The sequence below is a fragment of the Lampetra fluviatilis genome, chromosome 49 (assembly GCF_964198595.1).
Source record: "Lampetra fluviatilis chromosome 49, kcLamFluv1.1, whole genome shotgun sequence".
NCBI lineage: Eukaryota > Metazoa > Chordata > Hyperoartia > Petromyzontiformes > Petromyzontidae > Lampetra > Lampetra fluviatilis.
The window spans coordinates 4,210,661-4,226,274 of record NC_136323.1 but is presented as its reverse complement, the minus strand read 5'-3'; the positions used below and the strand labels follow the sequence as shown (position 1 = coordinate 4,226,274).

Genomic DNA, 15,614 nt, shown 5'->3' with positions numbered 1-15,614 from the left:
CACTGCTGCTGCATTGGCATTGCTGCTGTATTGTTGCTGCATTGGCATTGCTGCTGCATTGGCATTGCTGTTGCATTGTTGCTGCATTGGCATTGCTGCTGCATTGGCATTGCTGCTGCATTGTTGCTGCATTGGCATTGCTGCTGCATTGGCATTGCTGCTGCATTGGCATTGCTGCTGCATTGTTGCTGCATTGGCATTGCTGCTGCATTGGCATTGCTGCTGCATTGTTGCTGCATTGGCATTGCTGCTGCATTGGCATTGCTGCTGCATTGGCATTGCTGCTGCATTGTTGCTGCATTGGCATTGCTGCTGCATTGGCATTGCTGCTGCATTGGCATTGCTGCTGCATTGTTGCTGCATTGGCATTGCTGCTGCATTGGCATTGCTGCTGCATTGTTGCTGCATTGGCATTGCTGCTGCATTGGCATTGCTGCTGCATTGGCATTGCTGCTGCATTGGCATTGCTGCTGCATTGTTGCTGCATTGGCATTGCTGCTGCATTGGCATTGCTGCTGCATTGGCATTGTTGCTGCATTGGCATTGCTGCCCTGCCCATGCTGCTGATACACTTGGGCTACGCCCATCTTCAAACCTTCATAAACAGTTTGCCTTTAGAGGCTAACCCCTTTTCCTTATGACGACCACTTGTGTTGCGATCGAAACGTCGTGATATTTGTATTCACTTTTTTTTATATCTACGTGACTTTACCGAAAGAACCTAAGAATATAGATGGTTGGCTACACGCAAGTTGTTAAGTTATGTGGGGGGGGAGGCTATGTTGTCGTCACTAGAGGGCAGTGTATAAACATCCATTGATGTGCTGTCCTTCTATGCTTCCACGTCTAAGCTCCCCATCTTCACCCAACCCCCACTGACCAGAGTGGTGAAGTATGGTCAAATATACCCTCATTACCCACAGGCGTTAGACTCCCCCCCCCCACCCCCAATCTAGTAATTGATTAATAAAAGTGTGTAGATTTCTTAGATGGCGATGGCTTGGGGAGATGAGGAGCGCTTGGGGAGGCCTCAATTCGGCAGCGGATAGATCATGGCCGATGACCACGGTCCTCAGGAACGACTTCGGGCACAGGGCCAGGTTCCGAAACGTCGAAGGACGCCGTTGTTTAGCAAAGATGCTTCACCGCGACAACGGACGGGCGTGTGACCCGCACAGACACATTATTATTTTGATTTTTTTTCTGTATTACGACAAATGTTGCACAAGTCACGTGCGCCATCTCCGCATTTCGCATGAAAATTTTTTTTACGAAAATTATTTTGGCGGGGGCTGCCTGGTTACGGGTCAAGACGGTTGTTTGACCATACTTCACCACGCTGGGCGGCTGTTATTGACAATAGCCGGGTTTCTGTGGTCTTTATACAAAGCGCTGAATTGGCTGTCATTACGGTCAACATCGTTACCCCTATATAGTCCCACGAGCAATTATGCGCATTTACAAGCGTGTCATAAACAAGTCAACTGTTTTGTGTGGACAGAGTAAACAGGGCTGTTACTGAACAAACAGCCTACCATTAATAACGTTTAATAATAATGATATTCCGTCCTGTCAAAACACTGCTGGATTAACGTCTCCCAATGCCGTGTCGCGATTGTTTGACCATACTCCCCCCACGTTAGTCAACATCACATGCGAGTTTCTCTCACCAGTGTCATGCATCGTGTTATTTTGGAGCGCTAACTAGATTTCCATCGTAGGCGTTTTTGTTGTTGTTGTTCACGACTCGTTTAGCGATGACAGACAACAGCCCCTCCATCGTAGCGAGAATTTCAAAGACGATGATTTAACTCCAAAGGCGAGTTTCTCTCACCAGTGTTATGCATCGTGTTATTTTGGAGCGCTAACTAGATTTCCATCGTAGGCGTTTTTGTTGTTGTTGTTCACGACTCGTTCAGCGATGACAAGACAACAGCCCCTCCATCGTAGCGAGAAATTCAAAGACGATGATTTAAATTTCGATTTAAAGCTTTCGTGACTGCAGGGATTCATCTACTTGGTTCTTTCGGTAAAGTCACGTAGAAGGGAAATAAGAAAATAATAAAACATAATAAAATAAAATAATTTTAATGTTTTATTTTTATTGTTTTATTATTTCCATTCTACGCGACTTTACCGAAAGAACCAAGAAGACGATGATATAACTCCAAAGGTAGAACCCCTCGGGGTACGTGGGGAACCCTTTGCGAAAGGATTTACGTTAAAATTTCACCGCTCACACGTTGGCCGAGGGAACCAAAAAGATAAAAAGTTTTTTCTTTTTTAATAAAGACTCTAAATTTCAGACAACACAGAAAGGTGGGTGGGTGCGTGGGTGGGTGGGGAGGCACATTTTTCAACAATGCATTCTCTTTATTGGTTAAAACACTTTGCAGATACGCTCGACTAAACACAACTTCAAACCCTTTAAAACATCGCGAGACATAACTGCTGGAAACAAAGCTCTCTTCTTGTTGTGTTTTTTTTGCTTCTTCTCTCACGAGAAGTTTTTTGTTTTAACTGGAGAGGCAGTAAAATGTGAGGCCACCAGCCAGGCTGGCTCCCATGATCTGCTCCTCACAGGTCAAGGGTCAGCAAGCTGCCCGGTACCAACACGACTGCAAGTAAAAAAAACCTGATCACTTTAACATGAAATTAAGACAGATAACGCGCTCTAAATTCTCCACCCCTTCCTAGTCTACGTTGGTTAATAATAAATAAGTTCCATAATATGAATTTGCGAAATTATGTTTGTAACGTCTGTGTTTTTGTTGTTGTCTTTGATTCGTTTTAACACGTAGGCTTTTGCGACCAATATCCATAATACAGTTTTTTGGGTTAGATTGCATCTTATAGATATGTGTCGTTAAACCCGCCACCACCAACTAGTAAGGGTTGTCACGTGATGAAGCGAGTTGTACTCAGATTGTAAATGTTGTGGCTTGGCTCTTCAACGCACGGGTGTGCTGTACTAGTGACGAATTGGCACGTTCTGTTTACGTGACAACTCTTACTGGTTGGCTGTGTCGGGTGGTGGCGGCTTTAACGACACGTTCATATATTTACACGATCTAACCCCCCAAAAAAACCTCTATTGTGGATGTCTTTGATACGGTCTATTCGCTCAATCACGGAACAACGGAGACGTCGACTGAACACAACTGGCCCGATGGGAAAACACAATCTTCACGACCGCACCACACACGGGCTGCCGAATGCGATGCACTCTACAATTCGTGCCGGTATATCTTTACGAGCGGGGGTTCTGGGGAAACCCGCCGAAATGTCAACCAGCCCACAAAAAAAAGCTGTTGCGTTTCTACAGCACTCCTAGAAAAGATGGGAAATAGACTCCGCTTTGTAAAACGATGCCGCCTTCCCACACACCCCCTCGCCATCAGCGATTCACTTCCCACTCCCCTCGTAAATCCCAACGCGCCGTCGCCATTCGCGGTCAATATTCAAGGATCCATTCTTTTCTTTCTTTTTTTGTCAATAAACCCGTGGATGTAGCGGCCTCTAGTGGCTAGAGGGTGGTTGCATATATACACACACACTGTATACAAGGCAAGGGTTGCAGCCCAGGAGGCAATTGCTTACGCCACTGCAAGCAGAAACATCTCTCTTCCAGAGGGTACATTCGCCTACTCTTCCACGACGGATAGATGTTTTTAAAGAGTTTGGAGTACCCCATTGGACTTTAGCCCACCACACGCAACCAGATTTTTTTTTGCATTTTCCTCACACCTCCGAGTTGCACGGTCGGCCATGTACAGTGCTAAAGAAGTTCAATGTACATACGCACACACGCGCCCATCTACGCTGCTGGGTGTAACGGAGACGTGGGGATTCCGGAAACTCGCACCTTCGTTTTAACTGCGGTGCCGTGAAATGGAACCGTACCGGTGACCTCTGGATCGATGACTTTTACACCACTGTCGCAGCATCCCACATACGTAACAGTTATATACGTGTGTATACAAATCTAAATATACCGCTGTCAGAAACATCGGCACGATGAGGCAGAAACTCCGAGAACCTGGGTTCCCATTCTAGGTTGCAGTCGCCCGTGATTTTCCCGCACCTCCGATAAGCGCGTTTGGCTACGTACGGTGCGAAAGAAGTTCAACATACATATATGTAAAGGCTCTCACATGTACAGAGTTGTTGGTCTCAAGCCAGTCACCAATCATCGGCAACAATCAACATCCTTCCAGCTATTCAACGGTGTTCGTAAAATGCATAAAAGACCATCGCCCTTTGCGCCGACTCCTGCGCCGTGCTCAAGAGGGTGAATAATTGGATCGTAAGAGTGCGAGCAATGTCACAGGGACTGTACCAGGGCCATTTCTTGACCAGCTACCAAGACATTGTTACGTCGCGTACGCACACGGCAAACCTCGATTTCAAACGGATTGCAACACGTTAAACAGCAACGTCGAGGAGTGGATCTTCTCATTGTGCACGCCACGAAGCCCTCGTGAGATATTTGGCAAAGCGAACACTTTGTACCGAGATGCGGCCTTTTTACAATCAAAGTGGCTGGGATGATCGCACACGAGTCTTTAATGCCAGACATTAAACCAGCTATTCACTTAAAAAAAGAAAACTGCTAAAAATAAAACTTACTCCACGTGAGCGTACAACGAGTGAAGGACACGGTTAATTTGATCAAAGGTCAGACAATGCTATATACCTTCCAGTGTGCACGAGGGACGTAAGAATTCAACCCCGCAAGCGAATCTGTGAATTGTCGCAGCTCGCCGCCACTGCTTATTGAACTCCAAGATATATTTTTCGTCGCGCGATTGCGGTAAATGGTCAAAAGCGGCATTTCGCGGCCGCAAGGGTGGCGGCTGTGGCCGTGGCACGCGGGACGCCCCAACGGACGACGACACGCGCGTGATTCATCGCACGCTGGCTCGCGAGCTCGGGGATTGAATACTAATCGATGGACGTACGAATCCTTACCACAACCTCCGGCGCGTTTCGCCCGCGCGGTAACGCACGTTCGACATCGTTTATTGCCTGACAATACAACTCTTGAGGCTCCAGAAATTTTACTGGAAAATGAAACATGGTGACAGAAGAGGGTGTGGGGGGGGGGGGTTGGGGTGGGGGGGGGAACTAAAACAAACTATATTCAGTATTGTGAATGAGTAGACACCTAGAAACACCGCAGCCGTCACCTTGCTCTCCAGTGATTACGTTTGTACGACACTGCGAGGTGCATTAAAAAAGCCCGCAGTTAATATTACAGTCGGATCAAAAAGTTAAAACATCGTAAAACTCTTAAATAAGTTCTTTCCTCGTATAAATGAACGGACGAGTTTTGGCGCGAAAGTTCCGAGTCGGGCAAACGTCGCCCAAGTAACGCAAAAGGCCTCTGCGCGATTTTCTCTCTCACTTAGCCGAATGCTCACGCGCACTCAACGCTATCGGAGGAATTCATTTTAGCAGCAGCATTAACACCCTCCGATAACACTCAACGAATGAGCCATTTGAACCCACGGCGCTCTCTCCCGTGCGCTTTCGGGCTGTGCCACGCTTTGTTCGGCACGATGTCCGATGTTTCGCGACACGTGCTGTGGAAGGAGAAGTGGGGGGGGGGGAAGCGTCTTCACGAGGTGATATAAAGTCTTCCAAAGACGCCTCCGGCAGGTGGAAGGAAATGTCCGAGACGTCACGCGTCAAACGAGACGCAGAACCCGAGAACACAGGGGGGGGGGGGGGGGGAGCTAAACAAGACAACGCACGAATACCCTGGAGTAATTTGAACTCAAGGAAACGGCGCCCTCTTCCAACACCCCAACCCACTCCCCCACTGGCTCCCCTTTGACTTGACGCCTCCTTCCGCTGCGTCGTTAAAAAGAACCCGCCACCGCACGATCGCGCGGGTTTTTAGTGTAGAGCGATCCACCGTTGCTCACAGCTGCTCCTCCTTAAACCTGCAATCATCGAGTTCGAGGCTGCAGACCCAGAACACACCGTGTCCTGTATCACGATCTGAGTTTATATCAGTAAATGCACACACGCACGCACTCTCACGCACACACACACACATGCCACGCGCGCGTACGCACACACACGTATGCAAGCGACCGTAACACTTTTCGACCAATCACATGTCATCGTCGTCGTCCCCCTGCGAGGACCCCTGTTGGGTGGTTGCCGCACTGCTCGCGGCTGCCTGCTGCGCCTGCAGAGCCGCCTGCTGCATCTGAAGCCACTGCTGCTGCTCAATCTCCGCCTGCTGCTGTCTTGCCTGCACGACCACACGAGAACGGGGGCATAGAGGTAATTGGTCACTGTCGAATTATTTTTTTTTTAAATTGCAAAACAACTCAACACGTTTACACCATTGGAACCTCATTTGCCAGAAGAAAAAATATGATAATTCGTTTTTTACCCTTTTATCTGGCAACAAAACTGACACCTTTTTTTACAAGGAGTCCTGTTTGCATAGACCACAATACCTGCAGTCATAATGCAAAAAACATAACTCTGATAATGTATGCACTGTCCTTGGAGTTGATTGGTCCACACCCGAGACAGCTCAGATGTGTCAGGGGTAAAAAAAGAGGTACAGTCATACCTCGGTATACGACCGCTTTGGAATACTTCGAATTTGGTATACGTCGTGTTTTGACGAAAAAAACATGTCTTGGGATACGACGTCTTGCTTGGGATACGAGGCGCTTGCTAGAACTTGTATGGGTCGTGATGAGTCACCGCGTAGACCCCGTTCATGACTCCTCCCCTTCCTCACCACCATCCTCGTAGGCTATCAACTCCTCTCAGCAAGGTAAAGCGACGTTACATTTTATTTGATTTCAATTTATTTATGCATTTATTTTAATTTATGTATGCATTTTAGTAATAAGTAGTGTCTAAATTATTTTATACATCCCCATTAATGTATAATATGCCATTTAAAATATAATTTCTTATACTCTGGAACGGATTATTTCCTTTCCCTTTATTTCTTATGGGAAAAATTTGTTTGGTATATGTCATTTTCGGTATAAGTCCTCCCTTCTGGAACGAATTAACGACGTATACCGAGGTACCACTGTATTGTGTTTATGCCTGCCTGCACACACAATACAAAGATCACACACAATACAAAGATCCCCCATATAGCCTTACCAGACTTTTGGGGCAAGTGCTGTTACACAGCATCTATGAAGGCTGGCACGGCACACGAGGGGGTGGGTGGCCAGCACCACGCCCGGTCGCCTTTGTCTCCCTAGCGGCGATGTTTACACACCACACCAGGTACTCATTTTAGACCGAGTAAACCTAGAGGAGGCCCAGGACTGGTTCAGATATTTGTCACTGGTGTAGGCCACGAGTGGGCATCGAACTCGGGTTTCCCGGATTTGTAGCGCGGCGTGCTAACCACGACACGACCACTCCCCGCACACACACACACACACACGTGTACACACACACACACGTGTACACACACACACACACGTGTACACGCTCACACACACGCGCACACACACACACACGTGTACACACACACACGTGTACACACACACACACACACGTGTGCACACACACACACACACACGTGTACACGCTCGTCACCGTACCTTGGCGAAGAGCTCCTGCTGCTGGCGCAGGAGCTCCTCCTCGGGTATGCCGAGGTTTTCGAGGCGCGAGCTGCCCTTGCGCCGCTTGAGCGCCACCGTCTTGCACTCCTGCAGCACGGCCTTCACCTCGCCTATATAGGCGCCGAATCCCAGGCTCTCCAACGCTGAGCGCGAGGGTGGTGGTGGAGGTGGGGGGGGCAGCAACACGTCAGGACATGTCGCGATGCTCGCAGACGTACCCCGATAACTACGCTACCACGTGGGGATTTCTAGGATGTGCCGTACAGCTGTCCGAGGAGCTTCTGGCGGGCGGAGCGAAACGTCGGACATCGTGCCCGACGACACGCGGCACAATCCAAACACACTCGCGACACGTGTATTTAAGAAAAGATGACTTTTGATTTTAAAAAACTAACCATCAACTATTTTTATTTTACCAGGTAAGGTCCACTGAGCTATAAAGCTCTTTTTCAGAAGAGACCTGGCTACAAATGATAGCTCAACGGAGTTGATCATCGCGTGGAAATTTATAGCAACCAAATACTCTAAACGCGTGTTTCTAGATGTGGAGGGAAGATGTGGAGGGAAAACCGGAGGGACCCAGAGAAAAATCCACACGACCAAGGGGAGAGAACATGCAAACTCCAAATATACAGGCATCAGGGTCGGCTTCGAACTTACCAGGCGACGTAGTTAACATCTCGCCACCGTGGCGCCCCAGGAGGTTACACTCAAAACTTAAAATATAGCAGAAGAAAATCGCTACGGCCCCGATTTGCGGGCGTCACCTTTGATGACGTGCTCCGGCGAGATGGTCTTCTTCTCCGACTTGTTGCAGATGTCGTTGGCCTCGGAGGAGATGAGGTGGATGAACTCGGTGCAACATGACACCACGAGCTCGCGCGCGTCGTTGGCAACGCGGACATTGGGCAGCAGTTCCTTCGCAGGGTGACGGGTGGTGGTGGTGGAGGAGGGGGGGGATGGAACCCAGACGGTCCACGGTGAGTAAATAAGCCATGAAAGAACAAATGCCACTCTACGCTTTGCGATTTAATTAATTTTTAATAAAAAATTTTACCTACGTGACTTTACCGAAAAAAACAAAGAGTATGGACCCTTGCAGTCACGAAAACTTCAAATCTAGAATAAATGCCACTGTAGGTTTTCATGGTTGTGCTTACGGGTTATACCGCGTGTCGCTTGGAGCGACGTCCAGATGTCCCGCTTCAAGTGCTGGGAGCTTAATAAGGACCGGCGAAGCTCCCCAGCGCACGTCAGACATCGAGCGGAACACCGAACATCACTTCATACGTACACATCAAGCTGAACAACACGCAGTACAACTCGAAAACACAACAGAAGACGAACAAACAGGTGAACTGACCAAGTGGACAAAACCATTTCTTAAGCCACACCGGTCTAAATGAACATCAAGTCCCCCGAAAATGTGTGCCACTGGGTGAACAGTTATTTGTTCCCACCAACAAACACCTGTTCTCAACTCCATGTGTGTGGGTTAAGCATTGGAGGTTAGGGCCAGGGTTAGATTTCCGTGTCCATATACAACCTGAACTTTTTGGATCTTTTGCAAACTGAAGGGACAACGCCCCAGCAGGGAAGGGTCCGTATCATGAGCGGCTATGTGTGTGTGTGCATGCTGCTTGTGTTCCAAGCAGTTTTAAGGCCAGACCTTGATGAGTTTGTTGATGGCTGCGCGTGGGATGGTGAGGTCGTCATCGGTGCCGCTGCTAGACGCCATGTCTCCTCCCACCTTCCGGGGTTCTGCTGTCCCTCCACGAATCTCTCTCCCTTTCCCTCTCCTCCTCCTCCTTCCCCTCCTCCTCACACGCGCTCTGCGTCTCCTTGCACCTCTGCTTCAGTCTCGGTCAGAGCAGAACCGTTCCCCAGATGCTCGTTTCTTTCTTAAAGAGGTGATGATTGATGGCCTGGTCTTTGCTTGAACGCCACAGCACTGTTAGAAAATAAACAAAACATCAAATGAAACAAACATTCTCTCCATTAACGCAAATGAACTAGCATTTTACAGCTGGACTTATTTAAGTCGACACTCTTATTACATTTAGTGTTGCTCATTCATTTGAATCCTAAAATGGAAAATTACAAAATCTCCCGATGGTGTGGTGGAGACTGTCGTCACAAGAACAGACCATGGAACATAAAACGACCGAATGACCGATTCACAAATACAGAAGTGGCATTATCACTGGGATACACTCCGCTACTCCCGACACAATCATCTTGCTCAACTTCATCGATGTCACAGCCGTTGATCTACAATCATCAATATCGGCCACGCAAAGAAGATTTTATTCTTTCCGAGCAAGCGTGGGCGAGTACACGGCACTCCGCGCACCAATGGCAATCCGAGTCAAAAGTGACAAACGAACGTGGAGGTGAACCTCTTCAGCGTTGGTGGCCCTTCAACCAGCGAGCGGAAATTCCACGTTCCCATAACGAGAGGCAGTGTCAATACAACCAAGCCTCTGTCAACTTCCCACAGGGCGTCGCTCATGTCGTTGACCCTGGAGGGATGATGGATTGAGCCTACACCCGTGGTAATGTAGCTCTCGAGTATGCAGGCGGTGCAATTGCACGGCAGCCTACGGGCGATGAAGAGGGGGGCATTTAATTACTTCCAACAGGGCACATGCTAACCACGCAACGTCACTGCCTGACCAGGATATGAACTCCCAGAATGCGTTAAGTACCCAAATCGCAACTATTTCAGGGGGTTTTGTTGGCAGCAGTTTAGAAGCTGCAAATACTTTGCCGCTTTCGTCATTGACAACGCCAAACAGTTCAGTAATTTTTTTCTGGTGACCAAAACATTTTCTTCGCTCGGGCGTCGTGAAGTTCAGCGCTTTGGGATGCGTTGTGCATGAACGACACCGCATACGATAAAACTATTATTACTGTCATTACTATTCTCTGGGCTTTCACTGATGTCAGATGCTTAAGTGTTCACTGTCCGTGGTGCTGACGTTAAGAAAAAAATACCACTTTTTTAAAATTTTCTTGCTGTGGATTTCACACCTGATGAAGATTGCTTGTGTTGCAGTCGAAACGTCATGATAATTTTATTGTTTTATATTTTCATTATTTTATTGTTTCCCTTCTACGTGACATTACCGAAAGAACCAATAATATGAATCCCTGCAGTCACAAAAGCTTTAAATCAAAATTTGGTTCGTGTTGTGTTTACCTCCGTAACTTTGATGGTGTCTGTCTTGTGTGGCGGGCAACAAGAGGCCAGTGCCGAAACATCAATTGCTGTCCTGTGTATCTGTTCTACGCCTATGCTCCCGTGGTGAAGTATGGTTAAATAACCCCCCTCCCTGCACGACCTGCATGGTGTGGGTAGATCCTCATCCAGTAGCTTGTCGCATTGTTTATCCTTTATATCGTCAGCCATAATCAATCCGCGCCCAACCGCCTCGTCTCCCCCAGTGCTTATGTTTATACACACCGCACCAGGTACTCATTTAAGGCTGAGTCGACCTAGAGAAGACCCGGGACTGGTTCAGATTATCGTCACTGGTGTTGGTGGCCGTGAGCGGAGGGCTCTGACCGCGACACTATCGCTCCCCACAATTCACTCATCCACCCACACACTTAGACTCATTCACTCACCCACACTTACCCACCCATCCACTCACTCTTCACCCACTCGCACACACTCACTCACCCACCCAACACACTCACTCACTCACCCATTCACTCACTCACTCACTCTCTCACCCACCCACTCCCTCCCTGGCACACACTCACCCACCCACCCATTCACCCACACACTCACTCTCTCACCAAACCACTCACCCACTCATCGACATACTCACCCACCGACTCACTCCCTCACCCACTCACTCACTCCCTCCCTCGCACACACTCACTTCCTCACCAAACCACCCACCCATTCACCCACACACTTACCCTCTCACCAAACCACTTATCCACCCACACACTCACTCCCTCACCAAACCACTCATCCACATACTCACTCACCGACTCACTCTCTCACCCACCCACTGACTCACTCTCTTACCCACCCACCCATTCACCCACACACTCACTCCCTCACCAAACCACTCACCCACTCATCCACATACTCACTCACCCTCACCCACACACTCACCCACTCACTCTCTCACACACCCACCCATTCATCCACACACTTACTCACCCTCTCACCCAACCACTTGTCCATCCAAACACTCAATCCCTCACCAAACCACTCACCCACTCATCCACATACTCACTTACCCTTACACTCACCCACTCATCCATATACTCACCCTCTCACCCACCCACCCATACACCGACCGCAAACTTCTCCCAATCGTCTCTTCTCCCCCACCCTCCCACACCAAATTATTACAACTTCGCTCAATACAAGAGGCGCGATCATTCTCGTGAATCACACTGAAGAGTGCCGTTTGTTACTGGCCGCTTGAGCGTTTTGGGCCTTTGAACCTACGCGTTAGACATCGTAGTCCACACGAGCACCGCGCTGCCGTAGCACGCACGCCATTGGCTCGAGGCACCCCACGTGACAGCACGCGGACCAATCGCGGCCTGGAACGTCGTGCAACTCGCTTATCCGCATTGGGAAAGGCAATCGCACAGGAGCGTAGGTGATAAGTGTGCAATTGGCGGCGGTGCACCGCTAAAACACGAACTTAACACGAACTAAACACCAGCACCGCTAACTCTGCCTTGTAGAGAAATACAACAAGTGACGTTCCAGGCAATGGTCCTTCTGCATGGCACACAAGAGAGGCCAGAATAGTAAAGTTTGCAGACACCCCCCTCCCACCCACCATATACACTAACGGGGATCAGGTAAAAGTTTAATATTAAAGTGAGTTTAAAGCTTTCCCCTACTTAACGTTGAACGAGCTACCTAACTCACCGTCTCTGTCCACCCGTGACATCTCTAACAGGGTCACCCCCCCCACCCACACGATGCACATCGTGCACGCCCGCGGTGTCTGTGTGTGTTGTGTTGCGTGCAGTTTCCCCAGCTGTTGTTATATCTTAACCAAGCACACGATCTTTATTTTCTCTCTCCGATACGAACACCAAGGACCCATTGCCCGAAACCACGCATTTCGTGTATTGCTCTAAGATGCGTGACAAGGAAACCGGTGGAAGAAGAGCTAAACCACCGGGTGTTATCGGGGACGACACACAGGCTCCACGCACCGTGATGGCTCTTATTCCTCCTCTTGTTTGCTCCTCCTTCTCCACCTCCTCCACCTTGTCGTCCACCTCGTGGTCCACCAACCTCCCTCCCTCCTCCTCCGTGGCTCTGAGGTTACCGGCGTCTTTCGCGAGGCAGCCGCGACTGGAGGCTCCCACCGCTGGCTTGGGGCACTGCTGCGCATGCGCGCGCGCGCGGAGTCGATTCCATGTCCCCCAACAAATATTCAGTTGAAATGTTAACAAATTCATGGATCGATTTTTTTTGACAATTTATTACAGAATATTTTATTTATCGGAATGTTTTTTTATCAGAAAATTACGGCTGTTATTCCAATAAATTATTGCTATTCCAAATTGTTTTTTTTTTATTCTAATAACCACGTGGTAATGTCAAAACGAATCGAATCCAAATAATAATAAAAGCTGGATCTTTGTAACACCTTCTGACATTGATTCCTCTCAGTCGGTATACAACAGCCGCGGTGATGTCACAACAGCGCTTGTGCCAGGCTAGGTGCACACCGCCGAGGCATATGGCGTGAAGTTGATGGCAAGGAGATCATGGGACTCGGGTGCTGTGATTTGACTGATGTGCCAGGCTAGGTGCAGGAAGATGTCTTATATTTCGATTTAATGCTTTCGTGATTGCAGGGATTCATATTCTTGGTTCTTTCGGTAAAGTCGAAACGTCGTGAGAATTTTATTGTTTAATTTTGTATTATTTTATTATTTCCCTTCTACGTAACTTTACCGTAACTTTCTAACCTGCCCAGACCAATATTATCCAGCAGAATGTGTTTAAGCAAGCATATTGTACCGTAGTAGTAATAGGTTTTTACCCTTTCAACTGGTTTTTACCCACCTGGGTCTAATCAGAATATCAGAATATTTATTGATACGGGAGGAATCCGATGAGCTTTGAAACTCTTTTTCACAGATGTCCAGAAGTTTTCACAGAGGTCCAGTAACACTGGTCTACAATTTTTTAGACGTCGTTTGCTTCAGAGATGAAATGTGCTGTTATGGATTTTGATATGCCGAATTAAAATATGACACTTAAACAACTGATTGGCTACTGTTCCCATGATATTTAAGTTTAAAAAAATGTATGTCAATGTATATTGTGTAGATAGAGTTTTACTCATAAATTGTAAACCTATGTCTTTTCTAGTGTTTATGGTTGCTTTACATGATAACATGTCACTTGTCCTGTTCATGTAACACTTAAAAAATCAGCAAAAGGGTTATATAAATAAAAAAATGAAACAAAAGGGGAAAAACACTATTATCAGTATTATGTATAAGTACATAGTTTAGTCTTTATTCAGTGTCTACTCGGTGCTTCTTGGCTTGTCTCTTGTATTCATTAAATGTAACATCTCTTATCACTGGTCAGCAATAGTCTACAAGCATTTATGGCCTCCATTTGCCCTGATAGCGTTTCTCCATTGTTGCAATGTCCTGGTGACATCGCTTGCCATGCTCACTGCTCCGTAGTTCGGTGGGAAAAAATCTAGATGAGAGTGCAAAAATGTATATTTAGTGACATGTTGCAACCAGGGCTTTTGTATGCCTTGAGGTTTTCCCCCAACTCGCTGTAGTTGTCTGCCTTGTTGTTTCCGAGAAAACGTTGTGCCACTAACTGGAAGGCGTTCCATGCTGTCTTTTCCTTGCCACGCAGTGCACTGTCAAATGTGTCATCTCGAAAAAGTTCACGAATCTGAGGGCCAACAAAGACACCTTCCTTTATCTTAGCTTCACTTAACCTTGTAAATTTTCCACGGAGGTACTTGAAAGCTGCTTGTGTTTTGTCCATGGCTTTGACAAAGTTCTTCATCAGACCCAGCTTGATGTGTAAGGGTGGTAACAACATCTTCCTTGATTGAACAAGTGGTGGATGCTGAACACTTTTCCTCCCAGGCTCCAATGACTGTCGGAGGGGCCAACCTATCTTGATGTAGTCGGAATCTCTCACAAGAGAAAACAGCAGTACTTTGTGTATCCATTCTGCAGACCAAGCAAGAGAGCAACAACCTTCAAATCGCCACTAAGCTGTCACTGATGTTGGTCATAGTTTATGCACCTCAAAAGATGTTTCATGTTGTCATAGGTTTCCTTCATATGGACTGCTTGACCAACTGGAATTGATGGCAAAACATTGCCATTATGGAGCAAAACAGCTTTAAGACTCATCTTCGATGAATCAATGAATAGTCTCCACTCATCTGGATCATGAACGATGTTGAGGGCTGCTATCACACCATCGATGTTGTTGCAGGCTAGAAGATCACCTTCCATGAAGAAGAATAGGACAAGATCCTTTTGACGGTCACGGAACATGGAAGCCCTAACATCACCTGCCAGGAGATTCCACTGCTGCTGTCTGGAGCCCATCAGCTCTGCCTTACTCTTGGATAGTTCCAAATCCTTGACAAGGTCTTTCAGGTTTTTTCGGTAAAGTCACGTAGAAGGGAAGTAATAAAATAATAAAAATAAAACATAATAAAATAATTCTCACGACGTTTCGGCTACAACGCAAGCAGCCGTCTTCAGGTGAAGAATGAGACACTGCCAAGCTAGGAGCTTATATATAAGCTGAGTTGGGGGTGGAAGAAGAGCGCCCCCAACTCAGCTTATATATAAGCTCTTAGCTTGGCAGTGTCTCATTCTTCACCTGAAGACGTCTGCTTGCGTTGTAGCCGAAACGTCGTGAGAATTATTTTATTATGTTTTATTTTTATTCTTTTATTACTTCCCTTCTACGTGACTTTACCGAAAAAACCAAGAAGA

The 15,614-nt window shown here is 47.4% G+C and overlaps 1 protein-coding gene across 1 annotated transcript; it reads right to left on the bottom strand.

The window, feature by feature from the left end:
- Positions 1 to 2,271: 2,271 nt before the first annotated feature.
- Positions 2,272 to 13,008, bottom strand: DR1 (down-regulator of transcription 1). The gene is made up of 5 exons (XM_078877968.1): positions 12,825 to 13,008; positions 9,292 to 9,573; positions 8,390 to 8,540; positions 7,602 to 7,765; positions 2,272 to 6,265 (listed from the first exon to the last, which is right to left on the bottom strand). The coding sequence occupies exons 2-5, from the start codon at positions 9,358 to 9,360 to the stop codon at positions 6,122 to 6,124; spliced, it is 528 nt and encodes a 175-aa protein (XP_078734094.1). The 5' UTR covers positions 9,361 to 9,573; positions 12,825 to 13,008; the 3' UTR covers positions 2,272 to 6,121.
- Positions 13,009 to 15,614: the final 2,606 nt, after the last annotated feature.

Bases quoted from the DNA above. Each gene is read 5' to 3' on its own strand.
- DR1 (XM_078877968.1), bottom strand. From the start codon at position 9,360: ATGGCGTCTAGCAGCGGCACCGATGACGACCTCACCATCCCACGCGCA. The intron at 7,766-8,389 runs GTGACGCCCGCA...CCTCGCGCTCAG, and splicing joins GCCGGAGCACGTCATCAAAG to CGTTGGAGAGCCTGGGATTC. The intron at 6,266-7,601 runs GTACGGTGACGA...GTGGTCGTGCAG, and splicing joins AGCAGGAGCTCTTCGCCAAG to GCAAGACAGCAGCAGGCGGA.